Here is a 27161-nt window from a genome sequence, read left to right as displayed (position 1 = left end):
TGTAAATAGGCACGCCTTCACGTGCAGAAAGGAGTGAGCACCTAGAGACTGCTGTGTGTGGAGGTTTGTTCTTTCTTTTCTGTGGTCATTCACCATGTTTGATTCAAAGAGATCCAGCCTGCATAGTTCTAGAGTAACTTCCTTAATGTTCTTTTGATAACTTGTGCTGATCAGCCTAAGGCTTATTGGCAATAACTGCATTGTGAGCTGAGTAAATTGGTTGTTAGTGCATTTGCCAACAGTTCAGCCTGATTACATTGATCTAAGCACCAATTTTACAACTTTGTCTGTGGTGCTGTTACAGAAATTGAGTGAGCAAGCAGGCAGGCACCCTGCACATACCGCTCTCTTAGGATGGTGATTTACTGCCTCTATCTGCTGCTTTTTACAGCTGTGTGCTGGCTAATGTCCTTGCCTTGCTGGTGAGCTTGTTTCAATCCTGTGCTGCTACATCCTTAGTGTGGAATCTGAATCTGACTTTGCCACCAGATTGAAAAAAAGGACTACGGCTTTTCTTCCCATTTTCCCTGTGGTTACCTTGTGCTTAGAAAAACAAACTGGTAGGCATCACAGGATGGGAACGTGGATGCTTTCCTTTTGACCAGTGTATGTTCTTTGACTATTCTCCAGGATTTCTCTTGTGTTTTGACTTGGCCTGATGGCTGAAAGCTTTACTGCAAATTATTACTTTTGACAGTTATGATAGTGGTATTCCACCCTCCCATAGTATCCTTTGACCTGCAGGTATCAGAATGCACAAAAATATGCCTAAAATGTCACAAAAGAATGCAAATTGCATATGGTTACAAATTAGTTCAGATAAACAATGTAAGCAGAGTACAGTATCTCAAGGAGAAATGACAAGCACTGCTGATTAGAGCATTTACAGTGAGAAGGGGTTTCTGAGTTAGGTTCAATACATAATTTCTGATTATAGAGTCGGTGCATTAAAACAGTATAAAGTAACAACTTGCCATTTTTCTGGAAGATACCAAGATGCATATACAGGTGGATTCAACTAATAAGTCAGCAAAAGAAAGGATATCGGGATGGAGGGGTGTGAGGTAAATGAGGAAGGTGGGACAGCTTCCCACCAGACAGCTACAAGTTAAGTGTCTAAACAAGGATACCCTGAAAAGCATCTCCCTGTGGTGGGTCCAGTGGAGGCTGAATAGTTGATTCTATTTTGCTTCAGAACACAAGGAAAAAGGGGCCACATGGCACCCTGGTTGATACCAGCTTGCACTACTTGGTGTGTGAGAGACAGTGGTTTCAGGGCTCTGTCAGTATCGCCTTTTTCTCACTAGTTCATATGTAAGCATTATAAGAGTACCACAGAATAGTTTGGGTTGGAAAGGACCCTTAAAGGTCACCTAGTCCAACCCCCTGCAGTGAGCAGGGACATCTTCAACTGGTTAGATTACTCGGAGCCCTGTCCAACCTGACCTTGAATGTTTCCAGAGATGGGGCATCAACCACTGCTCTGGGCAACCTGGGCCAGTGTTTCACTATCCTCATCGTAAAAAAATTTCTTCCTTATATCTAATGTGAATATCATCTTTAACCTTGGCTGAAGGTTCACACGTTAATGTTTTTTTCAGGTGGAACTTGCAGAAATTTGCACAAAGAGTGAACGTTATATTGGCACAGAAGGTGGAGGAATGGACCAGTCGATCTCTTTTCTGGCAGAAGAAGGAACTGTATGTGGTTCTCTGTAATCTAAACTAACAATTCATGTAAACAAAAAATATCTTCATATGTATCTAGCAGAAATACAAGAAACTGGAATACCTTAGTAAGCAGTATAAGCACCACTGGTATGCAAATTAAACAGGAGTTATATATGAATAAAATTGTGTACAATTGAGTATGACAAGACTGAAGGAATAAGATGATGAAAATAAGAAATGGCAAGAAAGAGGAAAGAAAAGATTTGAGGAAAGATGTAATCTAGAAGAGCACCAGGTTCCACGCTATTTGGCTAATTTATCACTGAACTTAGAATATTTCCCATATAATGAAATCTGAATGGTCGGTATGCCTTGTATTCAGTGCAAATGGGATAATTATTACAAAAATGCTTTCTTGAAACTTCTTATAACCCAACAGTTCTAGGAAGTTTTGCCAGGTCCAGTTAGAAAGACAATGGAGATTTTTTTTCCCGGTTTTGCTAATTCCACACAATTCTGTGGCTGGATTCTGATGTAGAAGGCATTTAGCTGTCTTAAACACAGTGACAGAAGGTGGGCTAGCAATGGTATACAGGACCTACCAAGCTATGCATGAGTGCTTGCAGTGGAATTTACAGTGGAGTTCATCTACTGTCCCTGAAGGTGCACAGGACTGCGACTGTTCCAACCTAAAAGCTGTTAAAATGCTCCTACTGAAATTAATGTCACGTTTCATGACAACCTTTACTCTGCTTATAACTCTGATATTATATCTCTGCAGCTTTTGTTCCTTAATGTTGTATCTTGGATAAGCTTATGCAGAAAATAAGCTATTTCCTACAGTTACACCAAACATAATTCCATCATGAGACACATGTATTTTCAATTTCACATCACCTGTACCTACACTACACTTTTCCTTCACACTTACACTGTTAGCAGCAAACACACAGCTACATGAATGCTGAAGGAAGCAGCATATTTTCCTGGCATACACACAGATGATCTATCATATAAGTGAAGGCTTTTCTGACATATGGAGGTGGTGATTAAAAAGGCAAAGAAAATGTTAGAAAGATTAGAAAATAAATTATGAAAAAACTCCAGAAAATATCCTTGCTTCAGCGTACTTGAAGCTGAATGCAGTTCTGGTCTCCCATCTCAGAAAAAAAATACTAGAACAAGAAGAGTACAGTAAAGGACACTGAGGTTGACCAAGGATTTTTTTTTTTTTTATATGAGCTTTGACTGAATAATTTAACACTTTTTAGCTTGGAAAACAAGTGTCTTTGAGGGTGATATTTTGAAGCTCTGTAAAACCCCTGAACGGGTAAGGGAAGGTAAATTGAGAATTCAGTGTTTTTCATAAGTGAAGAACTAATAGAAACACAATGACATTAGCAAGCAGCGTGTTAAAAACAAACAAGGAAGTTTTGGGAGTTTTTTTCCAAAACATTCATTGTTAAATTGAGAAATACCGTACATTGTGGAAGGCAAAAGTTTAAAAAGGGTTCAAAAAAGACCTTCTTGGATACACTGATAATTAGCCTATTTATAGCTATTAAACATAATAGTCTGATGTGTCTTCCAGTGTAAGTATAACCGTTGTAATCTTTGCTTATGGGAAACTAGAAAAATATACACACAAAAAAAGATTGCTTTGCCTATTGTTATATTCCCTCTAAATATCCATTTATGGCTACTGTCAGAAACAGGACATGGGACCAGCTTAGTGGTACATTCTGATCTAATGTAGCAGTTCTTAAAGGGTCTCTTTAAATGTAAGCAAGCTTGTCTATCTTGATAGTAATTTTGTGACGTGGTCCAGAATCTCAATGGCAGGGAGTAACACACATGCTGTACATAATGTACAAGCAGATTTGTCATTGTTTATTTAGCACTCTAGCTGCTCAAGGAACTCTCTGGGGGTGAGGAATGCCAAAACCAGTAAGACGTCCCTGCTTGCAGAGTTACAGTCTATTCTAGGAAGCTGAAGCAGGGCACATGATTTGCAACTTATCCCAATGAAAAACCAGATGTGAATTTAATCTCTTGATTACATTACATCCTGAATTATTTAATTAATGGATGCCTAGCTTATTCCATGAAAAGGTCACAAAATGTTGGGAACATTTTACAGAGCCTGTGTAAGGCATCTGTGAGGCAAGACAGTCTCTTATGTCACAAGGAAGGAGACAGTAACTGCATTTTCATCTGTAGTTTTATTTCATTTTTCTGTTTGATTGTCCGTATGTAACATCATCACTGTCTCCAGTCAGTCCTAAGATTTTGGTACTATTGAGTACCTCAGGCAACTACTCTTGATTTAGTTAGTGGAAGATCAGAAAAATAAAGGGGAGGTGGACATTGGTGAAGGGGAAGGGAATGTGAAGGCCCTTGTTTCTAGTGGCACGCACATTAGCTTCAGCAGGCCTGGTACTTTTCTGTAGATCAAAGAAAAACTGTTGTCTTAAACAGGCAAGAAAAATAGGTTGTGTGGGGTTCTGCAAAATGCTGAAAAAACCCAAAGACTTAATGGAAACATTTTAAAACCCAGCTACAAGGGAAAGGTTTGAAATGTATGTGTAACTTGGCCAATGAAGTTAAACCTCTTTTCTCACTGTTTCATGTCAGTTTTCTTTCCTTAACTGTCCCTGGATTTTCTAGAGAAAAAACATGCAAATTTGCATTTGATTTATAGAACTAAGTGCACTGTTAGCTAGTAGTAAATTAAAACTAACCATTCATTTTTCTTTCAATAGGCCAAGTTGATAGAGTTCAGTCCTCTAAGGGCAACTGATGTTAGACTTCCAAGTGGAGCAGCGTTTGTTATTGCTAACAGTTGTGTTGAAATGAATAAAGCAGCAACTTCTTATTACAATATCAGGGTAATGGAGTGTCGTCTGGCTACAAAGGTAACGTATGGCTTATGTAAAACTCTAATGAAACCTTCATCTAAATATGTGCTTTTTTCCACTTCTCACCAATGGTGTCTGTAACACCTGGCTAGATGCTACTTTAAGTAGCATTTTTCTTTCCAGAACCAGACACCTCCATCTCTGCAGAAACAGAACTCCTGCTGAGTTTAATGGAAGGGCAAGGACTGTGCCCTTATATAGAAGACTGTGTGATTTAGTTCTATTCAATTTATTCTGTATTATATTTCAATGGAGAAAATAAGTCTATTTTTCAGCAAAAGTATTCTCAGTTAATAAGATAGACTGTTTCTAATTAAAGTTGAATAATGACAAATAATGGAAAGCAACCAGTGTGGTCACATGCTTGTATGTATATATGGCAATAGATGTGTCTTTTCTAGGATTTAGAGGACATCAAAGCTACTAGTTGGAGGCCTGGAAGTAATATTGGAAATGCCGAATAGCAGCATGCATGTCAGTGTGAAGTTTAAAAACTGGCTTGAATCAAAACCCAGCATTTAGGTTGTGCTGCCAGTTTACAGCTTGCAATTATCTCTGAAATGTATGGATTTGAACATGAAAAAAAAAATCTAAGTTCCACTTTAATTCTGGATTTTGTAGACCATACATTTCAGAATATGTAGATGTAGGGCTTGATTTGAGTTTGTTATAGGAATACCATGGATTTGTCTTTGGTAGACTGAGGAGTAAGCATAAAGATTCACTGCAGTTACACACAACAGCGTGCTGCGTGAAATACCAGAGTTTGGGTCACAAAGTCTAGATGAAAGTTTTAAAAACTGCAGTGTGGAGCTCCTTGCCACAAAGCGTGGCCAAAATCTGAGCATCAAAAAAGCGTCTGTTGGCATCATAATTCTATGGAAAATTACCATAGTTAACGGTTAAAAAAAAAAAAAAAAAAAAAGAAAAAAACCCAGAGTTGATGAGATGACCAGATGACAAATTTTATATGACAAAATGTCATATAAAATACTGTGTTGAGATATTTTTTGAGGAGGGAAGCTAAACTTCAGATGACTTTTTAAATGGGCTTTAAACTAAAGTATAAAGAACATAGCTGCATTTTAGTTGTATATACGATATGGTAAAAATAAGAGCACCAATTACCATAGTTAAAGCTGTTATCACTGAAGTTAATAAAAAGATTTTTATGTCATTAAGAAAATCAAGTCTCTGTGTGTTGGTCCTGGTATAACGGATAAACCTCTAATTTAGGTTAGTTAATTGACTAAGTATGTATTTTAGGAAGAGCTTCTTTGGGAAATTTTTTTTGCATAATCAACAGAGAGCCTTCACAGATGATCTGTTCTAAAAAGCAAACTATGATGAGTGCATTAAGTTGTAAGACTTTTTGAAGTATTGTTCTGTATACCAGATTTTATGATTTGAATCATAGTTTTTCTAAATTGCTTTAAATTATTGGTCCTGTGCAGTAAACTGAAAAGGTGGTAAGGAAAGATGATTTGTTTGGGGTTTTTTTTGCATTCCTGTTAGCTATGATGCAATCTTTAAAAAGCTACCTTGAGCAGATGCTTGATTTTAAGGTGACTAACAACATACACCTGTCTATTTTTAAACATATGCTACCCAGATGGAAAGTTGCACATGCTATAAACATACATTGAGCCAGGAAAAGACTGTCTTTAGGAACAGGTCACAGTGGGGTAAGGGAGGGCAGGTATGTAAGTGGAAGCAGAGAAATCTTTTAAGCACCATTAAGCTAATGGAACTATGAAATAACACGCTGGGCCTTGCAATACTGCTTTAAAAGACATTCTCGTTGGTAAGTGCCCTAGGATAGGCTTCCCCCCAGCCCCCCCTTTCTGCTTTAGGTCATTCTAGAATTTCATGCTGTTTGCAGAAGGCTCCACTGTAAGTAAAGATACTAACACAACATATCCCTGCTGGCATTAGAGTAGAACATTTTTGTGTCAGTCTGTCCTACAGACAAGTGAGCTCATGTTCATTCTCACAAAATTATATTTCTCAGGTTCTGTTCCTTTCCCTTCCCTTCTGGGCAGTCATACTTTTGCCTTTTTTTTCTTCTTCTTTCTCTATTCTTGTTGTGCCATCTGAGTACTTTCCAGTACTCCACTAGAGAGTACATTTAAAGACACTTATGTTCTGCAGAACACTCGCCATTCCAAAGGAAATTAACTTGTACTTTATCCTTCAGAGATGTTGCACAGTAGGTGCTGCAGGATGAACATGAACATTCCTGCATGCTGTGCTCTCCCCAGCTTCACTCCTCTGTCAGCTATAGAGTGGTGCCAAGAATGTCTGCAACTGGAATGCATATAGTTAATCAGCTAGTGCTTGTTAAATGTGGAAAGATGCTCAGATGACATTATAGAAAAGTAAAGTGTAAGAAGGTGATGTTGCTGTGTAAGTATATAGCAACATATATATATATAGCATATATATATATATGCTGAGTATTCCTATACTTACTCCTAGTCAGACTTTCTTTTATTTATATTTGTCCCATCATTTACTAAGTATGTTTTCCTCTCAGTAATGTACAGTTCTCTAGTGTGCCTGTGTTGAACAGTAAAGGACAAAAAAGCCTACAGATGCTATATCCTAGCAGTTAAGAGCCAGCTGGATGATGTCCACATATTTAATCCATCTAGTCAGAGATCATCAAGAAAGTATCCAACTGTGGGATCAGTATTGGGATTACTTTTGTACATTTAATAGATGGGATTTTTTCCCCTTTCTGTTCTGTGTCCATTACAATTTGAGCTGCTGCAGCTCGATTATTTTCAAAAACCATTTCTTTTTGCTCATAGCATTTTTCCCAGTGCTGTTAGAATTTAAACTTTGCTATAAGCAGTATAGACCTTCCCAACAAAGCCCTACCCACTGGCCTGATCAGGTCAGCTTCTATTTGGAATATATCACCTGTAAAACCCCAGCGTAGTTATCTCATCTAAAGTACAGCATCTCCCTTGAAGTATAGAAATGGGAACAGATGTGACAGTACACAACATATTTCTACAGGGGATTATTTATTTTAAAAGGAAGTAGAAAAATTTATATTGCCTTATAGAATATTATTTTCTGTAAATTCTTATTTCTGTTTAATTTCTGTTAGTAAAGTCTAGGGGATGCTGAACATGAGGATTAAAGCGTGAGCAAAAAAATTTCCATTCATTTACCACCTTGAAGCAGATTTAAGAACATGTCATAAACATGCACCAACATAAGAGATACTGAGTATTTAAGTAAAACAAATGAAGCAATAATTGTTATTCTTAACTTATCAGTAAGTAAGCTCAAATACAATTACACAAAGGCTGTGGTGTTCTAGGTACAAGCAGGCCAGAAGTGACTTAATCAGTCTTTTACAAGATAGTTTCTCACCCTGATTTCTGCAGTAGCCACTAGACAGTGCTGCTTCTTTCTCTACCACTGAACCTACAAAACTGTGTTTTAGATGGCGACAGTGTCTTATGATTTTGGTTTTGATTGGATTTTGTTTGTTCTGCTCTACCAAGCCTCACATAAATCTTAGCAAGTCACTAGATGGCACCAAAAGTAGTTAATTTTTATATACTGCGATAAACCAAAACTGGAAAATCCCCTGCAAAAGCACTGTTGGAGGAGAGCAGGAGGGTGAGGATCTGTAGCAGGTAGTTGGGCAGATCTTCTGCTTAAATTTCATGCTGTAACTTTGAACAAAGCAAAGGAAATATTTTTTCAGACATATGTGTAAATCCCATGATGTTTTTAACCCAGGAAGTTAAATGGCTTTGCTGAATTGAGGCGTAAATGATTTCAAACCAATCTCACTCAAAACCAGTGTCTCTTGAAAAGAATAACAAAACACACTGGGTGAAATCTTGGCTCTGTTGATGAGAGGTTTAACGCTGATTTGAATAGGAAAAGGATTCCATTCCCTGGTCTTGCTGTACTGGTTTAAACTCTCTGCAAACATACAGCCTGATCTGGTGTACTTGGAAACTTTAATCTCAATTAACCTGGTGCACAATTGGGGGTATGTCATGTGCTTACAAATACAGTAAAATGACATTGGCGTGTACCTCCTAATCTGTGTCACACTGTAGTAATCTGCTGAAATTAAAGGTGGTATGTCAGTAGGATCCCACAGTGATCACTTAAAATTCTTCTATAATTCATAACATTAAAAATATTGCACCTTATGAGGAAAGCTGCTTTACTCAACCATTTTCATTAGGCAGGCAAGAGCATCAACACATGTAGCAGCCTTCCAGAGAAAAGCCTCTTTGACATATTCCCTTTTAGGATTCTGGTATGTTGAAGTAACTACTGTCAGTTGCCAAAACATCACAGAGATACACAAAGCATGACATCATTGTCTGGAGCGGGAAAAACAGATACGTCTATAATTAATTATCATCATAGCAATCATGTAGGAATGGAGCAGATTCTGACTAACATCATAACTTTCCTATAAGGCTCAAAACTTCCTTTAAATTGGATGTTAAAAGAATGTACTTAAAATTTACTTTAAGCTCCCGAGATTGAGACAGTTCATTGTCCGGCACAAATCTTATGCCAGTTTGTATATCTTTAAGGCTATTATGAGAAAGGGTTTTAATGACAATCTCAAGTGTTCATCAGAAAACTCCAGGAGCGTATTGGAAAGGTCAAACTGAGTTTTAAATGTTAGAGCAAATTCTAACAGTACAGAAACAATTTCTTAGGGTGTTACAATATCCTAGCATTTGTATAAGCAATTGTCTGAATGTGGTTGTAAAAGGTTAGTAAGTGCTTGAAGTAACGACATCCATGGAAAAGATCAATCACTGATCTGATATCTCACACAAAATGCCAGTAGTGCTTTTACAGACAGTAGCTGATTTGGGAGAAGAATATCTGTCATTCACAGACCTTTTATAAATAAATAATATGATTATTATCTGCCATGTACTAACAGCAAATAGCTTCTGATGGTTCCCAGTTAAGAAGTGAAAAGAGCAAATGGGTCTTAAAGGTGCTTACAGACAATTAAATAGTTTTAAACAGGAAAGCACAATATTTTCTGGTTTGGTTTTGTTTTGATTTTTTAATAATTATTTTTTATTTTAGCTTCTCTCAAAGTCAAAGGGCTTGGACTGGAAAAAAATGTCGAGACTCCATGATGTGCAAACTAAGCTAGGAGTTAGCCTAGAGGAAATGCTGACCATTGTCAAGGAGGTATTACATCCTGAGCCTTACAGCACAGAGGAAATTTGTAAATGCCTGGGAATTAGCCTGGAGGAGCTCCGCTCTCAGATCCTTAGTCAAAACACGCAAGATGGTAAGCATATATGAAATGGTGGGGCTTGGTGTACAATGTTTGTATTATATTTTCTGTTTTATAGTTGGACTCGATGATCTTAAAGGTCTTTTCCAACCAAAATGATGCTGTGATTCTATATAAAAAGTTTGTGCATTAATAAGTAGTGCAAGTGGAAGTCTTGCCAGAATACTTCCCCAGAATCTCAGGTGGCAAGTGAGAGATTTGACATCACTATTTTCATTCTAACTTTTAACTTAAAATAGAGCAAAACTTTGATTTTGATGGAACTGTTTCTAAAATGGTAGAAGTAGCAGATCACTTACTATTTCAGATTAACCTCTGCTGTTTTAGAGTAATCTTAAAATAACCCAAGTTTTATTCTAGGGAGAAGTCTAGGCTTCCTTTTTAGGCAAGAGCTCTTACAAACCCAAACATTTTGGATGGTTACAGCATCGTTCAAATGAATCCTGTTTGCTCTCCCTTAACTGGTGTTAAAGACCAGCATAGATAGAGCTTGTGTTTCTGTTTCTGAATTGATAAATGCATGCTCACTTCATAAAACACACACTAGGCAGCAAGACATCTAGATACCTCCTGAGAAAGAATTTTCTGTCACTATCAATATTTTTTTTTCTTCTAGGAAAATGATGTTGGAGGTGAACAATTTCCTATTTTAAGTACTTCCTATGTATTATTGCTTATGATTATACCAGGCAGTCATGAGGACTGGCACATGTGGAATGGATCCTAGATGCATATAGTAGGGCTGCTAGTAATACTGAATAATAGAGCATTTATGAAATAACTAATTTGCATTCATTACAGGTTTCCAATTGAGATCAGAATCTTTCTTTAAGAACTTAAAATAATACCTACTTCCTTGTTTCCATTCTGTACCTTTAATACCTCCACTGATTTGTAGGTGAATTGCATCCTTGCCAGTCCTTCCCAAGACTGCTTTCAGGGATGTATATGTTTGATGTATATAAATGAGTAACATATTTCTCTATACTGATGCTTATATTTAAATAATCTGGACATCTGAAATGATTGTAAACTTTATACATCGACCAAGGACCAGGTCCTGAATCAAGAACCTGTTTTGCACCCCAGTAGTATCAGAGAGTATGAAACTATCACTGTCTAATTACACTTCCAGAGGGTACCAGGATGGAATATGATATCTTAATCCAGCTCTTTATGTCCATGGAAAGAGTTATAACTCTGTACATGAGAAAAATACTAAACCATGTACCTGCACTCTGCAACATTTTCATGGGAAACTACAAGGTTGTAAATCTTTTGTGTTCTGCTGTCCCCTTACTCTCCCCTTCATAAAGCAATACAAGACTATTAACTTCCAGATGTTTATACTCTTCTACCTGGTTTATAAAACAAAATTCTACAATTCTGTAGAATTGAATTGTTTATACAGGTTATTTCAATTTTTTTTAAAAAAACCAAAGTCTGGATAAAAAATTTAAACATGAAAGCTATAGAAGAAACTCAAAGGAAATTTTATCCTGTGGCTCTGAATAGCATTTGCAGATGTTTGCCCAACAGAATCTCTTAAACTTGCATGACCGTGATTTCATTTGATAAGGCCAATTAAAATGGGTTATGCTGAAAGCCTCTTTGCGTGTACAATATAAAATGAAATAACAGATTTCTGTAAAAATATATGCAAAGAAGAAACAAGACAGACACAGAAAGAATAAATCTAAATCCACTGTTTGTTTTTGTTACACACTAAACAAATTACATTTTATGTTGGCTTTGGAAAACCAGAGGCTGTTTGACAAAAATATTTTTCCTATTTCCCCTCTATTTTCCCACTGTATTTTAATGACAATGCCTGGCTTCTTCATGCGAGAGAAAACATACCGACAAATAAGTAATCTCTGCGGAGAGTTTCAGAGTGTTGTTGAACTTTTTTGTTCTACATGAAGAAAGAACCATAACATTTAGGGTATCTTTCTTGTGCAGATTTTATCAACTTTTCTGGTAAAATATTATAATGTTACGGGTAAATTATTTGCATGGGAATTACTATTTAAATAATTTACTGGATACTGAGTTTTCTCTGCAGCTGAATATAAATTGTCAGTAGTTTTATTTTTTTTTTATTATTCAAAGCCCAGTGATAGTTGAAAATATCATAACAAAACAAATGCTTTGTACTGGCATGGTATGTCACGCTTACAGATCTGAAAGTGCGATGTAAATATTATGTTAGGCTTAGTCTAGCTTTCCCTCTTCTACTTCTCCAGGGATGGCACTGTATACTTAAATAAAGTTTTGTAAGTATATGAGGCTGATCAGATAAGAACTCCACATCCCAAAGAAAAATGGTATGGATGGGCTTTGGGCAAGTCCCAGACCAGGTCTGGAAGCACCAGCAACGTTGCATCCCTTTTATAGGCCGGTACTCAAGGCTTTCTGCAGTTCCCCACTGTACAGCCCACTTGTTCCCCAGGCTTGGAGAAGTACAGATGGTGCATAAAGCTTCTCTAAACTTCTTGCAGTAGTTCCCTGGCCAACTCAAAATCCTGAGTTTAAGTCTCCCTTGCAAATGTTTACACATGGATTGCACTTGTGGCTTCTGAAGATCTCTAGAAAAAATAATATTTTTTACTTTCTAAGGTGCACTACGCCATAATTTTGGCTTGGACTTGAGTGCTTCACAGAACATTTAGTGTGTGGTGATTGTGGGACATTAAGTATTTATAAGATTCACCACAAAAGGATATTCTCCTGTAAAACAGTGTATTCCTTTAACCATAAAATGTTTTTTTCCTTCTTAAATGAGGTATTTTAAAATCCATTTTTCATTTTCATGTATAAAATGGTAATCTAATTTTGACATTTAAACCTGGGAATGAAATCGCCATGGGAGGAGCAGGCATCCATTTGCTGTGTGGTTTTGGCTGTTTAACTGCCCTCCTATTTGTCCCCTGGAAAGAGAATTCTGAATCTGTGCTGTAGCTTCAGTGAGTGGTGCTTGAATGGCCTTTCATTCCCACTGACAAGTAATTTGTATTAATGGTGATCTCAGTGCAAGAACAGTTTCCACGTTATTTGTGCAGCCAGGCGTACGTGAAGGTGGGCTGTCTGGTGGGCTGGCCGGCTGCTCCGGGATACGTAAAGCTTTGTCGTGTGCATTAGGAGAGTGCCCTTGTCTTACAAGAACAGAAGTTGCCTCCAAACCAGTAGACCTAAGAGCGCTTCCCAGTTTGAGGGTCCAGGTGCCTACTCCAGCCTCAGCCTGATCCATGTCATGGAGAAATTTGGGGGTGTACCATCCCCTTCCACAAAAACTTGGTTTACTTGGGATGAGCCCCATAGAGGTCCCTGCTCCAAGCAGATCCCTCTTAGCTACCTGGAGGATGCAGGCCTTTGGGGTGTGCCACAGGTCAGGCACAGGCACTGAATGGTCTAGGTTAGTTGTGAAAGCCTTGTTAAAGCTAGCATTCCTCTGGAGGAAAAACCACTTTAAGCCAGTAGTTATCATCATCTCGAAGCAGGTGTCTGCTAAATGGGTCACTGAATCCAGCAATGACTCGTCCCCTGGTTTATTTTCAGAAAGTCAGATTGCAAACAGTTACTTGAGCAGTCTCAGCAGAGTAACTGTTCCCCACTTCGAGTAGGGGGTTCACAATCTGGCTCAAATTAAAGCCATCTGGCAGCATTTTCTTACATACATTATGAGCCAGAAACCTTCACCCTCATCATGTTCAATTTTTTAGGAAGCCTAACAGAGAAGGGTACTATTCCAGATGAGTAATGGTGGTAAAAACTGTCCCCTACATGATTTCGCGTCGGTGAGTTTTTCCTGTTGTAAATTTCTAACAGTCCCATCAGCCATGTGTAGCTCATTAATCTACAGTGAAACATATCTTAAGAAGCTGCCAAAGCAACTAGAGAAAATATATAGCCTAAAGAGGTTGGTCTTTAGCTAAAGGTCAGATAGAATTGTTCAGGAAGCCTCTAAAGAAAGGAATCTGCCAAAGTTGAAGTTGTAACAAATAGTATGAGTTGCTGAGAAGCTGCAACGTTTAATTGTAAAGAAAAGAAATCCCTGTAAATGGAGTGGGCAGGTTTGCACGATTTTTATAAAGCTAAAATTGAAAATATGATCATACAGTTGAAAACCCACAGTAAACTTCTCTGTTATATTTAATTAATGCACTGTTGTTTGGGGCTAAAAACTAAACAAAAATCTTGGGCTATAAGAGATTTTCTTATGGAACTTGGACAAACTTTCATTAGTGTCAGTCTGCTGTGTCTTAACAACTTGGAAGGCTCTTGCTGCAGTGCGAGCCATTAGTCCACTGGAAAACATCACCATTTCTTTCAAGGGCATTTGGTGGTTTGTAAGTGAATTGAATCTACCTGTTTGTGGCTGGCATTACAGAAATGCTCTGCAGAGGAGCAAAGCTAGGGTGCAAAGACTCCACAAAGGGTCAGCAAGAGTTGCTGGCCTTCTCTTAGACAAGGACTGGTCGTTGACAGGGGAGGAGATTACGTGTAGAAGATTCACTGTGTGCTCTTTGAAACTTCAGAAACAGAGTCAGTGAGGCTGTGACCTGGAAGGTCGATTAGGTGCTCCAAGAGCAGGCTGAATACAAAATGTCACTAAGAGCAGACCCAGGTATAGAATTCCTTGCCCTTCTTAAAGTTTTCTTTGGGCTCATTTTCACTTTTCAAGTTTAATTTCTTCTAATCTATATCTGTTTCAATCCATAAAAGACACTCACCCTGACTTGAGTCCACAAGAAACTTACTCTTTGCGCAGCTGATACCATACAGAATAAATCCCAGTCTCCTTACTGTCCTTTTCGAAAGGGACAAAAGAGACCCTGAGATTCTGGTTGTGTGAGCATGTCTAGGTCTGAAATCAAACGGTTCATTCCTGCGTGGCAGTGAGTTATGCAGAACGTGGCAGAGAGGAAATGTGTAGTGATTTTCTGTTTAAACTGTTCTCTAACAGTTTTTGAGAGCACGATTCTGGTCAGAGACCAGATCCCCAGCCAGTACAGATCTCCGTCAGTCTGAATGGCGCTACGTCATTTTAAAGAAGCAGAACTGGATATTGCACAGATCCCCTGTGGAAGAAACATCACTTCAGACACGCCCTAGACAACTGCTCTTAGAGCAGCTGGCTAGCTTCGCTGCACCAGAGGTTTTAGGTTCCTCTCTAATCATCTGGGGAAATGGGTACCACAGGGCAATCGAGGTCTCAGGTGGGATAAACGGTTCCCTAGCCCGCCCTTTTCACTGACAGAAGGTGGAGCTGAGGGTACCTGTACCCCTAATTTGGAAATAAATGTAAGTGTGAGAAAACAGGCCTTTTTAGTTTACTGGATTAGGAAAGTATATTTGAATTTTCAGTCAGATTAACTACCTAATTCCAATTTGCTGTAACAGATGTAAGGATCCACATGCTTTTAAGAATCTGGCATTAGTTCCCCAAACCCCACTGTCCTTTTTTTTGCTGTCCTTTGAGCACCACGTTGGGCGAGACCATATAACCCAGTCCTGTGCAACACTGGAAGGTTTACTTGGAGGGCTTTGGTTTTTCCTCTTTCAGAGCACTCCAGCCCTAGGTCAGATATAAACTAATCCATTGTGCACACTTTGGTTTTGTTTCTTTTAACCGTGAGAAGAGTATGGCTTAGGAAACCAGTCCTTTCTAATTGTAACACGTGTGGCTGTGTGCAGCACGCAGATTCTGATCAGTTCCTGCACTCTTTGAAAATCACAGCCTCCATAGCTGTTTGGCACATCCTGTTAATTCAGATGTTATTTATGTGGAGCTAATATCCAGGCTGTGATATAGCAAGGAGATTCCAACATAGATGTCATTTTTGGAAGTATCATCTGTGCTCTGCTGTCTTTTATTGTGTAGAGATGGTCAGTTGGACTACTCATCCAAACAGAAGAGATAAAAGAGGGTTTCTCTATTACTAGAGGCATTTGGTGTTGAAAGCTGAAAATATGTGAATCTTTTCATTATTTTAGAATAGGATTTACAGAGACCAGAGGTGTTTGCTGTCCTGAAGATGATTTTACCGGAACAGTACACTACCAGAGAGAAAAAGCAATCTATAAAAAATTTTTTTATACACCTAATTTTCTGAAATAAAATGCTGCCCATAACCAACCAATAGCCAGTGTAATGATACCGGCCTTTAACCGATACTAGTTTGGTAAATGTCCACAAAGGAGTCTGAAAAAAGTGTACAGCCACTCTTTCTCACTCAGGAACTGCCTGAAAGGATTGCTTTTGTGTCGAGAGAAAGCCAGAGTCAAGGTAGCAAAGTTCTCCCCTACACAGAGTGACTCTCCTGGGAGCAAATGCTGCCAGGGACACAACTCAGATCTTTTGGCTGGCAGCCAGTAGCCAGAACACCCATTCTGGTTGCCAGTTCATAACATGACGAGCACAACACAACCCCAGAAATTTTTAAGGTAATCTGGCCAGTAGAGCATTGCTCTACCAAAGGGTGGTCTCCGAATCAATCACAGCCTTTGGCAAGTCTGTTGCTTTACAATTGAAACCAGACATGTTTTCAGTTCATTCTTTGGGTTACTACTGTTCAATGGTGATTTACAAGAGAGTGTGAGCTATGGCAATCTCTCACGCAACTTTAGATATTCCCTAAACAAATGCACATTTAGAAATCTCCTTGCACTAAAACAATGGCTTATAAGAAAAGAATATTTAAAGAGGAACCATCCTTAAAAACAGGCCAAGCTGCCTTTCTTCAACATGCAAAACTACTGAGGCAGCACTCTGCAAAACACAGCGCAAGTAACTCCAGCAGCAACAAAATCCAGTGGGGTAAAACACACCTCTACACGGGAAACCGAAATATGCTCTTCCTCTGTGATACTCTCAAGATGATGTTTCTGGGGGCACTCAGTTTCCTCACTTCTGTCCTAGTTTGAAATGCATTCTGAAGGCTTGTTCAAGAGACAGCAACACAAGGTTTCTCAGTAGCAGGCTGTGTTGAATTACAAAGTAAATATCACCAGTAGCAGAACACTGCTATGGTCAGTGTTTCTTTATCATTTTAGACTACTCGTGTCTCTCTCAGCACTGTATTTTCAGCATTTACTGTTGTGATTTACACTTACTCTGGAGAAATAAAAAGGGATTCTACAGGCACTGATGAAGTTTTACTTTGTAAGGGTCGCAGTCTGGAGTATACATTCGAGAGACTTAATACTGGACACAGTTTTATTTACAGTCTTTCAAGGAAGATTTCTACATATGTTTGCAAATGTAGATTGCTGAAATCATCAGAAGTGGTTCCAGAAGTTGGCTGTCTTCACGGAACAGCCAAGTAGGAACTCCATGTGTCTGGGTCAGATAGCGAATTCTGTTTTGAATACAGGGCTTGTCTCTCTTCTCCTTTTACCTCTATTTGAGTGTTTCATCAGCCATTTTAGAAAGCAAGAGAGACCAGAAGCTGAAACGAGGAGAGAGAATTTACGTGTAGAAAGAAAATGAGGGATGTTCTGAGGTGGTCTAACAAGAATGTGCTTGAGTTGTGATGAAATAAGGAAGCATACTGCAGTAGGTGCTCCATATAGAGAATAGAGTCCACTTACCTAATATTTACCACCCAAACAGCTCAAGTAAACCAGTTTAATCATAAACTAAATTATGTCATGCATACTTCTGGTGAACAATACTTCCTCAATAGCAGCCACAGTATTAAACCAAACAGAACTATATTGGGAGAGAAAAACAATGAGCTTGGGAAAGGCAGATCTGTTCTCGGATATGAATTGCAAACCAAACCCTCCTCTGAATAGGGTAGGCTGAGGATCCTTTAACCACAGCCATCCCCTTCCTTTTTATGCTCAACTCTTCAGGCTTCATGGAGGTCTCTACCTTGATGGCCACACAGGTTTGGGCATCCCCCACCCTTCCCAGAGAACTGCTTTTTCATGGCACAATAGAAAAATTTTAGCCAAAATCCTTGCACTAGCCTTTGATCTCAGTAGGTCAGTACTAGGCAGTACCTGTCTGGGCTTTACATCACATCCACACAGGCAGCACCGACACTCTGGCTGGTAATGCACACCAAAAATAAACCCTGAAAACCAAACTCAAAGCACCTGTGCTATTCAGTGTACTTTAATGTTATTTAGATTGAGGGTGAGCCTGCATCATTGTGAAAATATTTGAGAGGGCTTCCTTGCCTATGCACCAGGAAATCCAGATAATAGCATTTTTGTTAATCTGTTTAAAAAAAAAAAAAAAGTTGTTGGCGTTTTTTGAGGTTTGGTGGTTGTTTTTTAATTTCCCAAGAAAGGGTCCATCCACCCAGTTACGTAGTTGATGCGGATGTGGCCTGGAGCAGTCACACACAATGCCCTGGGGGAGCAGGTGCCTGCAGGGCACTGGGTACCTTTCTGTGTGGTTCATGACTCAGTTTCATAGAATCATAGAATGGTTTGGGTTGGAAGGGAGCTTAAAGATCATCTAGTTCCAACCCCCCTGCCATCAGCAGGGACACCTTCCACTAGACCAGGCTGCTCAAAGCCTCATCCAACCTGGCCTTGAACACTTCCAGGGATGGGGCATCCACAGCTTCTCTGGGCAACCTGTTCCAGTGTCTCACCACCCTCACAGTGAAGAACTTCTTCCTAGTATCTAATCTAAACCTGCCCTCTCCCAATTTAAAGCCATTTCCCCTTGTTCTATCACTAACTGCCCTTATGAAAAGTCCCTCCCCAGCTTTCTTGTAGCCCCTTCAGGTACTGGAAGGCCACTATAAGATCTCCCCCGAGCCTTCTCTTTTCCAGGCTGAACAGCCCCAACTCTCTCAGCCTGTCCTCACAGCAGAGGTGCTCCAGCCCTTGGATCATCCTCGTGGCCTCCTCTGGACTCGTTCCAGCTGGTCCATGTCTTTCTTGTGTTGGGGGCTCCAGAACTGGACACAGTACTCCAGGTGGGGCCTTTCACTGGTATTTGAAAACCTGAAAGGTTAAGATGAATGCCCTAATGCATGTCACTGCTAACTCCTGAACTCATGGCTCGCTGCTGCAAAGGAAAAGGAGAGACCCGGTCTGTTCAGTGACACGGCAAAGAACCAGAGCGTGTGCGTGAAGTTAATCAACATGCACATAAATGTGTACGTTATATTTTTATGAACTCTAAGTACTATTTTATCAGGGCTTTTAAAGAAGATGTAGGTGAGCTTTTGCAGAAGACTTTCAGCCTAGAGAGTTCCAAAATAAAATTTGAATTAATAAAAATCATATAATTCTAGTATGTTTTTGTATGTTCCTTTTGTAGTGAATATTAATGGATAACTGTAGTACTTATTATTTTAATTTTGTTTAGTTTCCACCTTTAAGTTACACCAGCGTGCAAAGCACGTGTACAGCGAAGCTGCCAGAGTGCTGGAATTTAAGAAGATATGCAGTGAAGCACCTGCCAATGCAATCCAGCTGCTGGGAGAATTAATGAACCAGAGCTACATCAGCTGCCGGGAAATGTATGAATGCAGCTGTCCTGAACTGGATCGCCTGGTAGACATCTGCCTGTAAGTTTTGACCACAAGGAAGAGTAAATCGCCTGTTGAGAATATTGTTTGAATTGATGAGAAAATATGACATGGTTGGCTATTGCAATTTTAAAATGAAAGTATTCTTGTCTCTTATTACAAAATTAATCTCCTGCAGGGACATTACATGGTCAATTGTTTCCCTACTGACATCTGTGTAATACTTTCAGATGAAAGCTGCAGTTCATGGCTTTATTACAGACTTTGCTTTTGGACTGACTCATCATCACAAGTGTTACGTTAGACTGTTGGCAATTCTTTTTTTAAATTGTAGAAGAAGTCATAACTGGTTTTCTTAAAACATCATCTTAGTTGTTCTATTTGAACTCTGCTACTTTTTGTGTATTTCTTAACCATTTCAGAACTGCTGCCATGGGAATTCCAGGGCATAAACAAGCTGGTTTACGTTCTTAGTTTGCCTTGGAATCATAACGGTATCTTGTGAAATGCTATTGCATTTTTTCCAATTCAAAAAATAGGCTGTCTTGGGTATCAGATAGGTTGGACAGCATTTCACCATTTAAAAGATGAGTGTGTTAACTGTTGTAATGGCTAACACTCTGCTTCTCTTCTCTGCACTGTGTGTTGGAGCTTTCCCCACGTTATCCAGTCTCCATTGCTGGCCCAGCCTCAGTCATTTAGCTGGGTTCCCCGAACTCAGCGTGGCTGCGATAAAACAAACCCTCTCAACTCCAAAGCACGTTCTCTGAGTGTCATTTTGTCCCTTCTCTTCTCCTCCAGTTCTCCCCAGTTTCACATCCTCTAGCCAGAATAAACCGAGTTTCAGAAATTACATGAAGTGAGCTGGAAATCACAGGCTGTTCTCCTGCAGTGGGTGATGAGATCTGGTATAACTTTGTGTTAATACAGAAAGTAAAACCAAATATTTAGTACTCACATTCTACACAGCATTTCATCTGTACCACCGGACCAGCATGAAAGGATGTACACGTTTCAGTCCCTGTTAATTTCCATTTTTCTGGTAATTTAATCATGAGACAGACATCCTATGCTAACTTTGATCTAAATTCAGTGCCTATAGAAGGAATTCAGTGGTTGGTGATTTTAGCAGTGGCTTGGGGAAATAAACAGCTGCCCACCTGAGCTTTCCTACCACTACTCCATCCCTTCCTCTGTCCCAGCCAACTTCTCCCAGCTGATTCCCTCATTCACTTCATCCTGGCTCCCCGTGATGCCACCTTCCTACTTCTGCTCACCTGTTACGGTTCCTTCTTCTCCTTGGAGAACAGTTTGCTTGGTTTGGGAAACTCAGCCCTAAACCAGAGCATTACAGCCCTGCCAGAAGGGAAATGTAGGGTGCCATAAGCATTTGCAGGCCTGAGGTCTAAAGATGTTGTTCCATGTTGTCTTCTAGAAGCAAAAAAAATCTATAGAACTGTCTCATCCTCAGTCTAGATCTTTCACTCTTGAAGAAAACAGATACTGCTTCAATTTGAAGCTAAAAAAAAAACAAAAAAACAAAAAAAAGAATACCTTGCCACCTAAAAGTGAAAGTTACAAAAATATTACTTCACCAGCGCCTGGATTTTTTTTTTTTTTTGTAAACTAAGAAATTAGTCTGGCTTATAATGAAAATACGAGTTTTACAAATAGGCAATTTGCCATATGTTTTCGTACTTCGGTACTCATGCGGATTTTGTAAGTTGTAATACTCATTTACCAGGTTTGCAGACTGACAGAGTATGATACAGATGATCATTTAGGTTAGTCTGATTTTATTTTGCAGCCAAGATGAAAAGGCCTCTGAGCCAGAAAACTACAAACTTAAAAGCTGAACAGAAGACTTTTGGACATTCATAGATTATTTTGCATATGGGATACACATGTCATGTTGTGATAAAACACAGAGAAGCCCTGATTGCCATTGGACAGTCTGATAGTAATTTAGCAATACAGTTTTTGTTCCTTCTCTTGGGAGCCAGTCCAGTACATAACTCTCAGGCTACGCTCAGTTTATTGTATCACGTAATGATCACATAATAGAATAAGCCTCGACAGTCACTCAGTGGGGCAATTCCACCACAGGTACCCCAGCTGCTCAAAGGGAACTGCTGATCTGTGTGTGGGAAGGGAGAACTGTCTCCAGAGTCAGCTGAAGACAAAAAGCGTGCTCTACGGAATTACCCAGAATCTTGGGCTACAAAGTCTTGATCCAGTGCAAGGTTATCAGCTCTGCCTGTTCTGTGACACCACTGGCAGTGGAAGAGCCTTAAAACTTAACATCTGGATTATTTTTAGGTACAGTAACTACCCAGTGTTGATGCCTCAGTCGACAGCATCTGCTGACTGAACTTTGCAGGAGTGACTGGCTCTCCTCACTTAGGATATCCAGCTTGAATCACACTGATAGGGCCTGTTCTCAGAAATGCTGGGAGAAAACCACCCTGTTTCAAGCAAGGGAAAACAAGTTGGTGTAAACTGGTAAGATCTGCACTGCAGCGTGGAGTTACCTGTGCTACATTTAACTAAGCTAGCGTGGATGCTGGCAACAGGCTCTTGCAGCGTGAAGCGCAGTGTGGGGATGGAAATTCTCTGTTTCTCATTTGTGCCGAGCTCTGTGCTTTCACAGCTAGACAGCTGCTCTGCTTTCTGAGCTCGCTTGGGTATCGTGACACGGACTTACAGGCAGTAGCAGAGACACAGCCACAGAACCCAGAGGAATGGAGTACGCAGTTAGGGTTTTACTAAATTAGATTAAAATTAGTCAGAGCATTTCAGTTCCAGGGACCAAAATATAAATAGTGAAGGAAGAGTGATGTGTGTGCCCATATTACATCAGATTTAGAACTTACCAGCAGAAGAGCCCACAGCTGGTGTCATGAGCATAGCTGAGCACCACAGTAGACTGTCATTTGTATGAAAAAATTTCTAACTGGTATATTAAAATTACTTAATCTGGGAGTTTTTAATTACATTCATTGAATGGAAACAAGTAAATTATGTATCTTTCTTCTGTAGAAGTTTGATATTCTTCAATGTTTTTCTGATTCTGTGATTAGCTTTCTAGAAGTGTATAGCTATTCTAGATGAATGTGGCTTAATCTGGCATCTAATTCTTTGAAACTATTGGAAAAAAGTCTTAACTTCTTTCAAGTTGTACATTAAAAAACCAAGGGACATAAAATCACTAGTCACTCTAGGAAAGCTTGGCTCATGTGATTATAGAAATGGTCAGGAACTACATAAATGACGTTCTTTACTTACAATGATCTACAGCTGCCCTGTAACTTTAAAAAGCCTTTCCAAAAATACATTCCACAGAATTGCCCGAGTCTACTGCTGCTCTCTCCTTACAAGGTTTCAACTGTAAAGAATAATCTGCATATCCAGATGTTTTCTGTTTTGCCTAGATCTTTATGTTTTACTGTACAGCCTTTGCCAAGAAAGAGAGGGATCCATACTTGCTGTGGTTTGTAGTGCTGAAAACTGTAACCACTAGTTGGTCAGTTGTTGTTTTTCCTTTTGCAAAGACAGCAGACTTGTACTTTCTCTCACCTATCTCGTGCTGTTCAGTTTTACCCGTTTGGCTTTTAAAGTAAGTAACATAGGAAATTTACTGAACAATTAAGGAACAAAAATTGAGATCTGGGCTCCTGAATTCATTAGGTACTTTTGAAAATCTCAGAATCCTTGAGTGCTGCGAATTACTTTCTTTCATTCCCTTACTTGCCATCTTTTGGCGATATAAATCCTGATAATTATTTTGTTACCAGCCATGCCCCTTACAGTTGAAGACAGCTGAATCCTCTCGAATCACTTTGAAAAGTTACAGTTTTTACATTACATCCACCTGAATTGTGGTAGCTGAGACAACTCTGCATTTTATCAAGACTCTTATCACTGATTATTTTCTCAAAGCTGCAAAGCCTGGAGTCATGTTATGATATGAAAATTCAACAAAACAAACAAGAAAGCACCCTACAAAAAGAAGTTCACAGTTCTTTCAGAGCCAGAAAGGCTTAAAGATGCTATTTAAATACACACTAAGCTACAAAACAGAATTATACTCCCCCCATTTATATATTTAAATCTCATCACGTTGTCTCCATGCTTTCTGAATAGCTGGTTCATAATTTTGAGTATTTGGAATTAAAAATATGGCTCTGAATTTTTCACCTCTTAGAGCACAATTATTTTTAAAATGAGGTACTGCAATGTCTTACCTATTGCTTCTATATACCAAACTATGGGATTTCCATTTTTATTCTTCTTTCCTTTGCTGTAGTACTCATGTTTTTACTCTCACACACACCCTTCCTCGTAAGGTAATTCTCTTTTTACCTAGTGAATACTGGAACAAAGTATATAAACTCTTGAAGAAGTAAAGGCCAGAACCCAGGACTGGGAGCTGAGCTGAGTGCCTCCAACACTGGACTACAGAGACGTTGTTCTCTTTCTTGTGTGCTCCATCTCTCCCTCTATTCTTGTCCTCACGGCTGCAGCACAGCCCCAGCGGTGCATGGGGTACTGTCCCACATGTCAAACCCACATCGCCCCCTGTGTGGGCAAATGCTTCATCCACAAGATTATTGTCTGCTCACACTCTTCATAAAGGCACGTTTTAGATGTCAGTGCACAAGAGAGTGCCTGGCTTTGAATCCCCCATAACCAGAGGAGTCTAGCTTAGAACTGAACTGATTAAGACTCGAAAAAGACAGTTTCAGACCTGTTCCGAAGTTGACTTTCTCATGTTTGACCTAGATACCTCCCACGTGCTGCATCTCCAGTAGATGCGGAATTAGGTGCTCGCTTCTGAGTTCTTGTAATACTGGGTACCTAATCTTCAGGTCTCACAGCACTGCTCATCAAAACGCCAAGTTCCTCAGCAGTAAGCCCCAAGTGTATAATCATATCACCAAATTTGAAACTGTTAGCCACAGTATTTTGAAACACAGTGACTTCAGCTCTGAAACAGGAGTATTTTCTGTCTACGTTATGCTTTATTTCAACTAAGTATTTTAAAAAGACTCGGTAAAAATGAGGCATTAGCATGACCACAGAGGATTATGAAATCAGTAAAAGGTTCAGAACAATTCTGAAGGGATTTCAGTTGCCTACCAAAATAAAAGCCAGACACCATCTGAAATATGAAGTCCTGGCTGAGGTAACAGGCCAAATGAGTACAGACAGTTGATTTAGCAGACTCTGAAGAGTGGATCGGGCCCTATGAAGTCGATGGGAATTTCCCTATTGATTGCAGTCGAGACTGGACTGGATCCTGCTCATGTTAGGAGGTTGCTCCCTGGACCAGAAACAACAAAAATTGCATCACAGAATGAGAGGCTTACAGGAATAATAATAAGAAGAATAAGTTAAATAAAACACCAACAGGAAATAAAGAATGAACATAAAATCGAGTCAATATGAAGGGTGGCACCACACAGACATGCTGAAGAAAGTGTTTCTGTTCAAGATGAGATGTAAGCATGTTTAGAATCAAACACATATGTAAGTACTTGCTTGAAATATGACCTAAACCCCTACTAACCCAGCAGTATACCAGATCCATTCAACATAAAATGCACATATGAAAAATTACCACAACCTACTCAGAATGAGCTGTCATTTTCCAATATGTTTTTCACATGATGCCATCTCTCCCTCGAACACATTCTAGGAGTGCATGGCTGTTGGAAACATATCAAAAGCATTTGTTTGCAAATCAGATTAGATCTCTCAGGAGAATAAGATTTCAAATGAGTCTTCTAAATCGTCCTGTTCTGACTAGGTTAGAAAAGCCCCAGAGAAATTTATTGCCTGGTATTTTCCTACGTTTTCTGAATCTTGAGTAACCATCAGGAACACAGGTAAACAAACTAATGAAAATAATGCTACTAAATTCTAATAGGATGGTGTCTGAATCTTGCACAGTAATAGCATGGGATTTGCTGTAGGACATCTCTAGCCTGCCAGTAACTTGAGGCTGGGAATGGTTTATATTTTGGATATCATTCATTTGTCATTGTTCTTTCTATTCACCCTCCTTATTAAGAGCATTTTTTTCTTTTGAGACTAAATTCTTACTTCACCTCTACTGCTGTGAATCTGTTAAGTTCACCAGGTTCCTCCAAGGAGAGATACCTAAAACTCTGTCCATTCAGCATGAACAGATGTTTGAGTGCAGTGACTCTATGACTTTAAAGAGTTTCTGAACTCTCCTTTTCTTGACTGGCACGCTCAGCAGTCCTGCAGAAGCCTGTGAATCTTCAGCATGTTTTAGATCTGTCCTGGAAGAATAGAGCTATTTGTCTTTGCCACATTAGAAAATGGCCTGCATGCCTACATCCTGTGCAATTAGTTTACGAACCCTCTTTTGTTATTTTTGTCATGTATTTCTGTTTTCACTTCTGATGCCTTAGGAATGTTGCTAACACAATTCCTTTCTTCTCCTGCTTTCTTCATCTCAGCTGTGCTGTGATCCTTAAGACAGCTGACGCTGAAGCATTATAAAAGAGAGTGACTTTTGGAATTGACAGAAATTACTATATTGCAGTTTTAACCATCGCCATTTTTTTTGGTCCAAAATGGTAACTGCAAATTGCTGTAATGTCACAGATAACCAAGAGAACTTCAGAAAAATCAGATGACGTAGATGTACTTTGAGTAAAGTATTCACTAGTTTTCTATAGGTATTTTATATATGACAAATTACCCCTTTTTGGTTTATTTTACATGTTGGATTTTTTTTCCCTGTTATTTTGTTTTAGGCAATCTGGGGCCGTCGGGTCACGTCTGACTGGAGCTGGCTGGGGTGGCTGCACTGTGTCAATGGTGCCTACTGACAAGCTGAATACTTTCCTAAAAGATGTAAGAAACGCTTATTACCAAACCGATAGCCGAAGGTTAGCATTGGGGAACAACAGTCTGTTTGCTACCAAACCTGGAAGAGGAGCTTTGGTTTTTGTTGAGGCCTAAAGAACGTAAAAATTTTAAAGAAACTAAAGAAACTATGTAGGGCATTTAGAACTGGCAGTACTTCCCATGCCACAGTAAATGAATGCCTTTCTGGTTTTTATTGTAATGAGCAGTTGCTATTATCAAAATATATTTCTGAAGAAGCGATTTAAAGAAGACTCTTTGATTATAAAGTCTTTTTTTTTTTTTTTTCCATACTAAATAAATCCTTCAGTGTAAACTTTGATTTACAAAACCTATTGACAAGGAAAAACCGAAATGGAAATAAAGACGATACTTTGTTACAGTGGATCTCTCTCTTTTTTTTTAACTGTCATAGAAGTAAGACCAGGCGGAGCAATGAGCTTTTTCATGGTGGGGTGGGAACCTCACCCTGTTTGCAGGGCTGTCCAGTACTTTTTCACTGTGGGTGCTGGACAGTCTTTTGTTTAGAGTGTTCTGTAAAAATGGAAGATTAAATGGAAGCATAAAAAAAATTGGAAGGACCTTGCTAAACATTAGAAGTTTTATACCCTCCTCAGATAGGATTATTACTGTTGTAATTAATTAGAATAATGGAGAAGCAATTGCAGGCCAAGTAAAACATTAGGAATACATTATGTTAAGCAAGAAAACTTTCCTCCTAGCTATGTTTCTTATGTATCCTGTGAAAGGGTGACCTGTTACGAGTTTCTACAAAAATGAATGCTATCTGCGAGCACTACAGTATGACAACATACTCCCTTAAGTGAATGAACAAATGAATAATAAAGTTTGGGTTTGA

At 39.1% G+C, this 27161-nt stretch overlaps 1 protein-coding gene across 1 annotated transcript in view; it reads left to right on the top strand.

Moving 5' to 3' along the window:
• GALK2 (galactokinase 2) overlaps positions 1 to 26581 on the top strand; it is a gene marked incomplete at its 5' end in the record, with an annotated part of 46572 nt that extends 19991 nt beyond the window's left edge. The window contains 5 exons of the mRNA XM_010173095.1: positions 1602 to 1700; positions 4433 to 4585; positions 9686 to 9896; positions 19240 to 19441; positions 26191 to 26581. Of these exons, the coding sequence (XP_010171397.1) occupies positions 1602 to 1700; positions 4433 to 4585; positions 9686 to 9896; positions 19240 to 19441; positions 26191 to 26398 (873 nt within the window). The remainder of the gene's footprint in view (positions 1 to 1601; positions 1701 to 4432; positions 4586 to 9685; positions 9897 to 19239; positions 19442 to 26190) is intronic.
• Positions 26582 to 27161: the final 580 nt, after the last annotated feature.

The sequence above is a fragment of the Antrostomus carolinensis genome, unplaced genomic scaffold, assembly GCF_000700745.2.
Source record: "Antrostomus carolinensis isolate BGI_N321 unplaced genomic scaffold, ASM70074v2 scaffold15118, whole genome shotgun sequence".
Classification (NCBI taxonomy): Eukaryota; Metazoa; Chordata; class Aves; order Caprimulgiformes; family Caprimulgidae; genus Antrostomus; species Antrostomus carolinensis.
The sequence above is the reverse complement of the archived record's forward strand: the minus strand, read 5'-3'. Positions and strand labels throughout refer to the sequence as shown.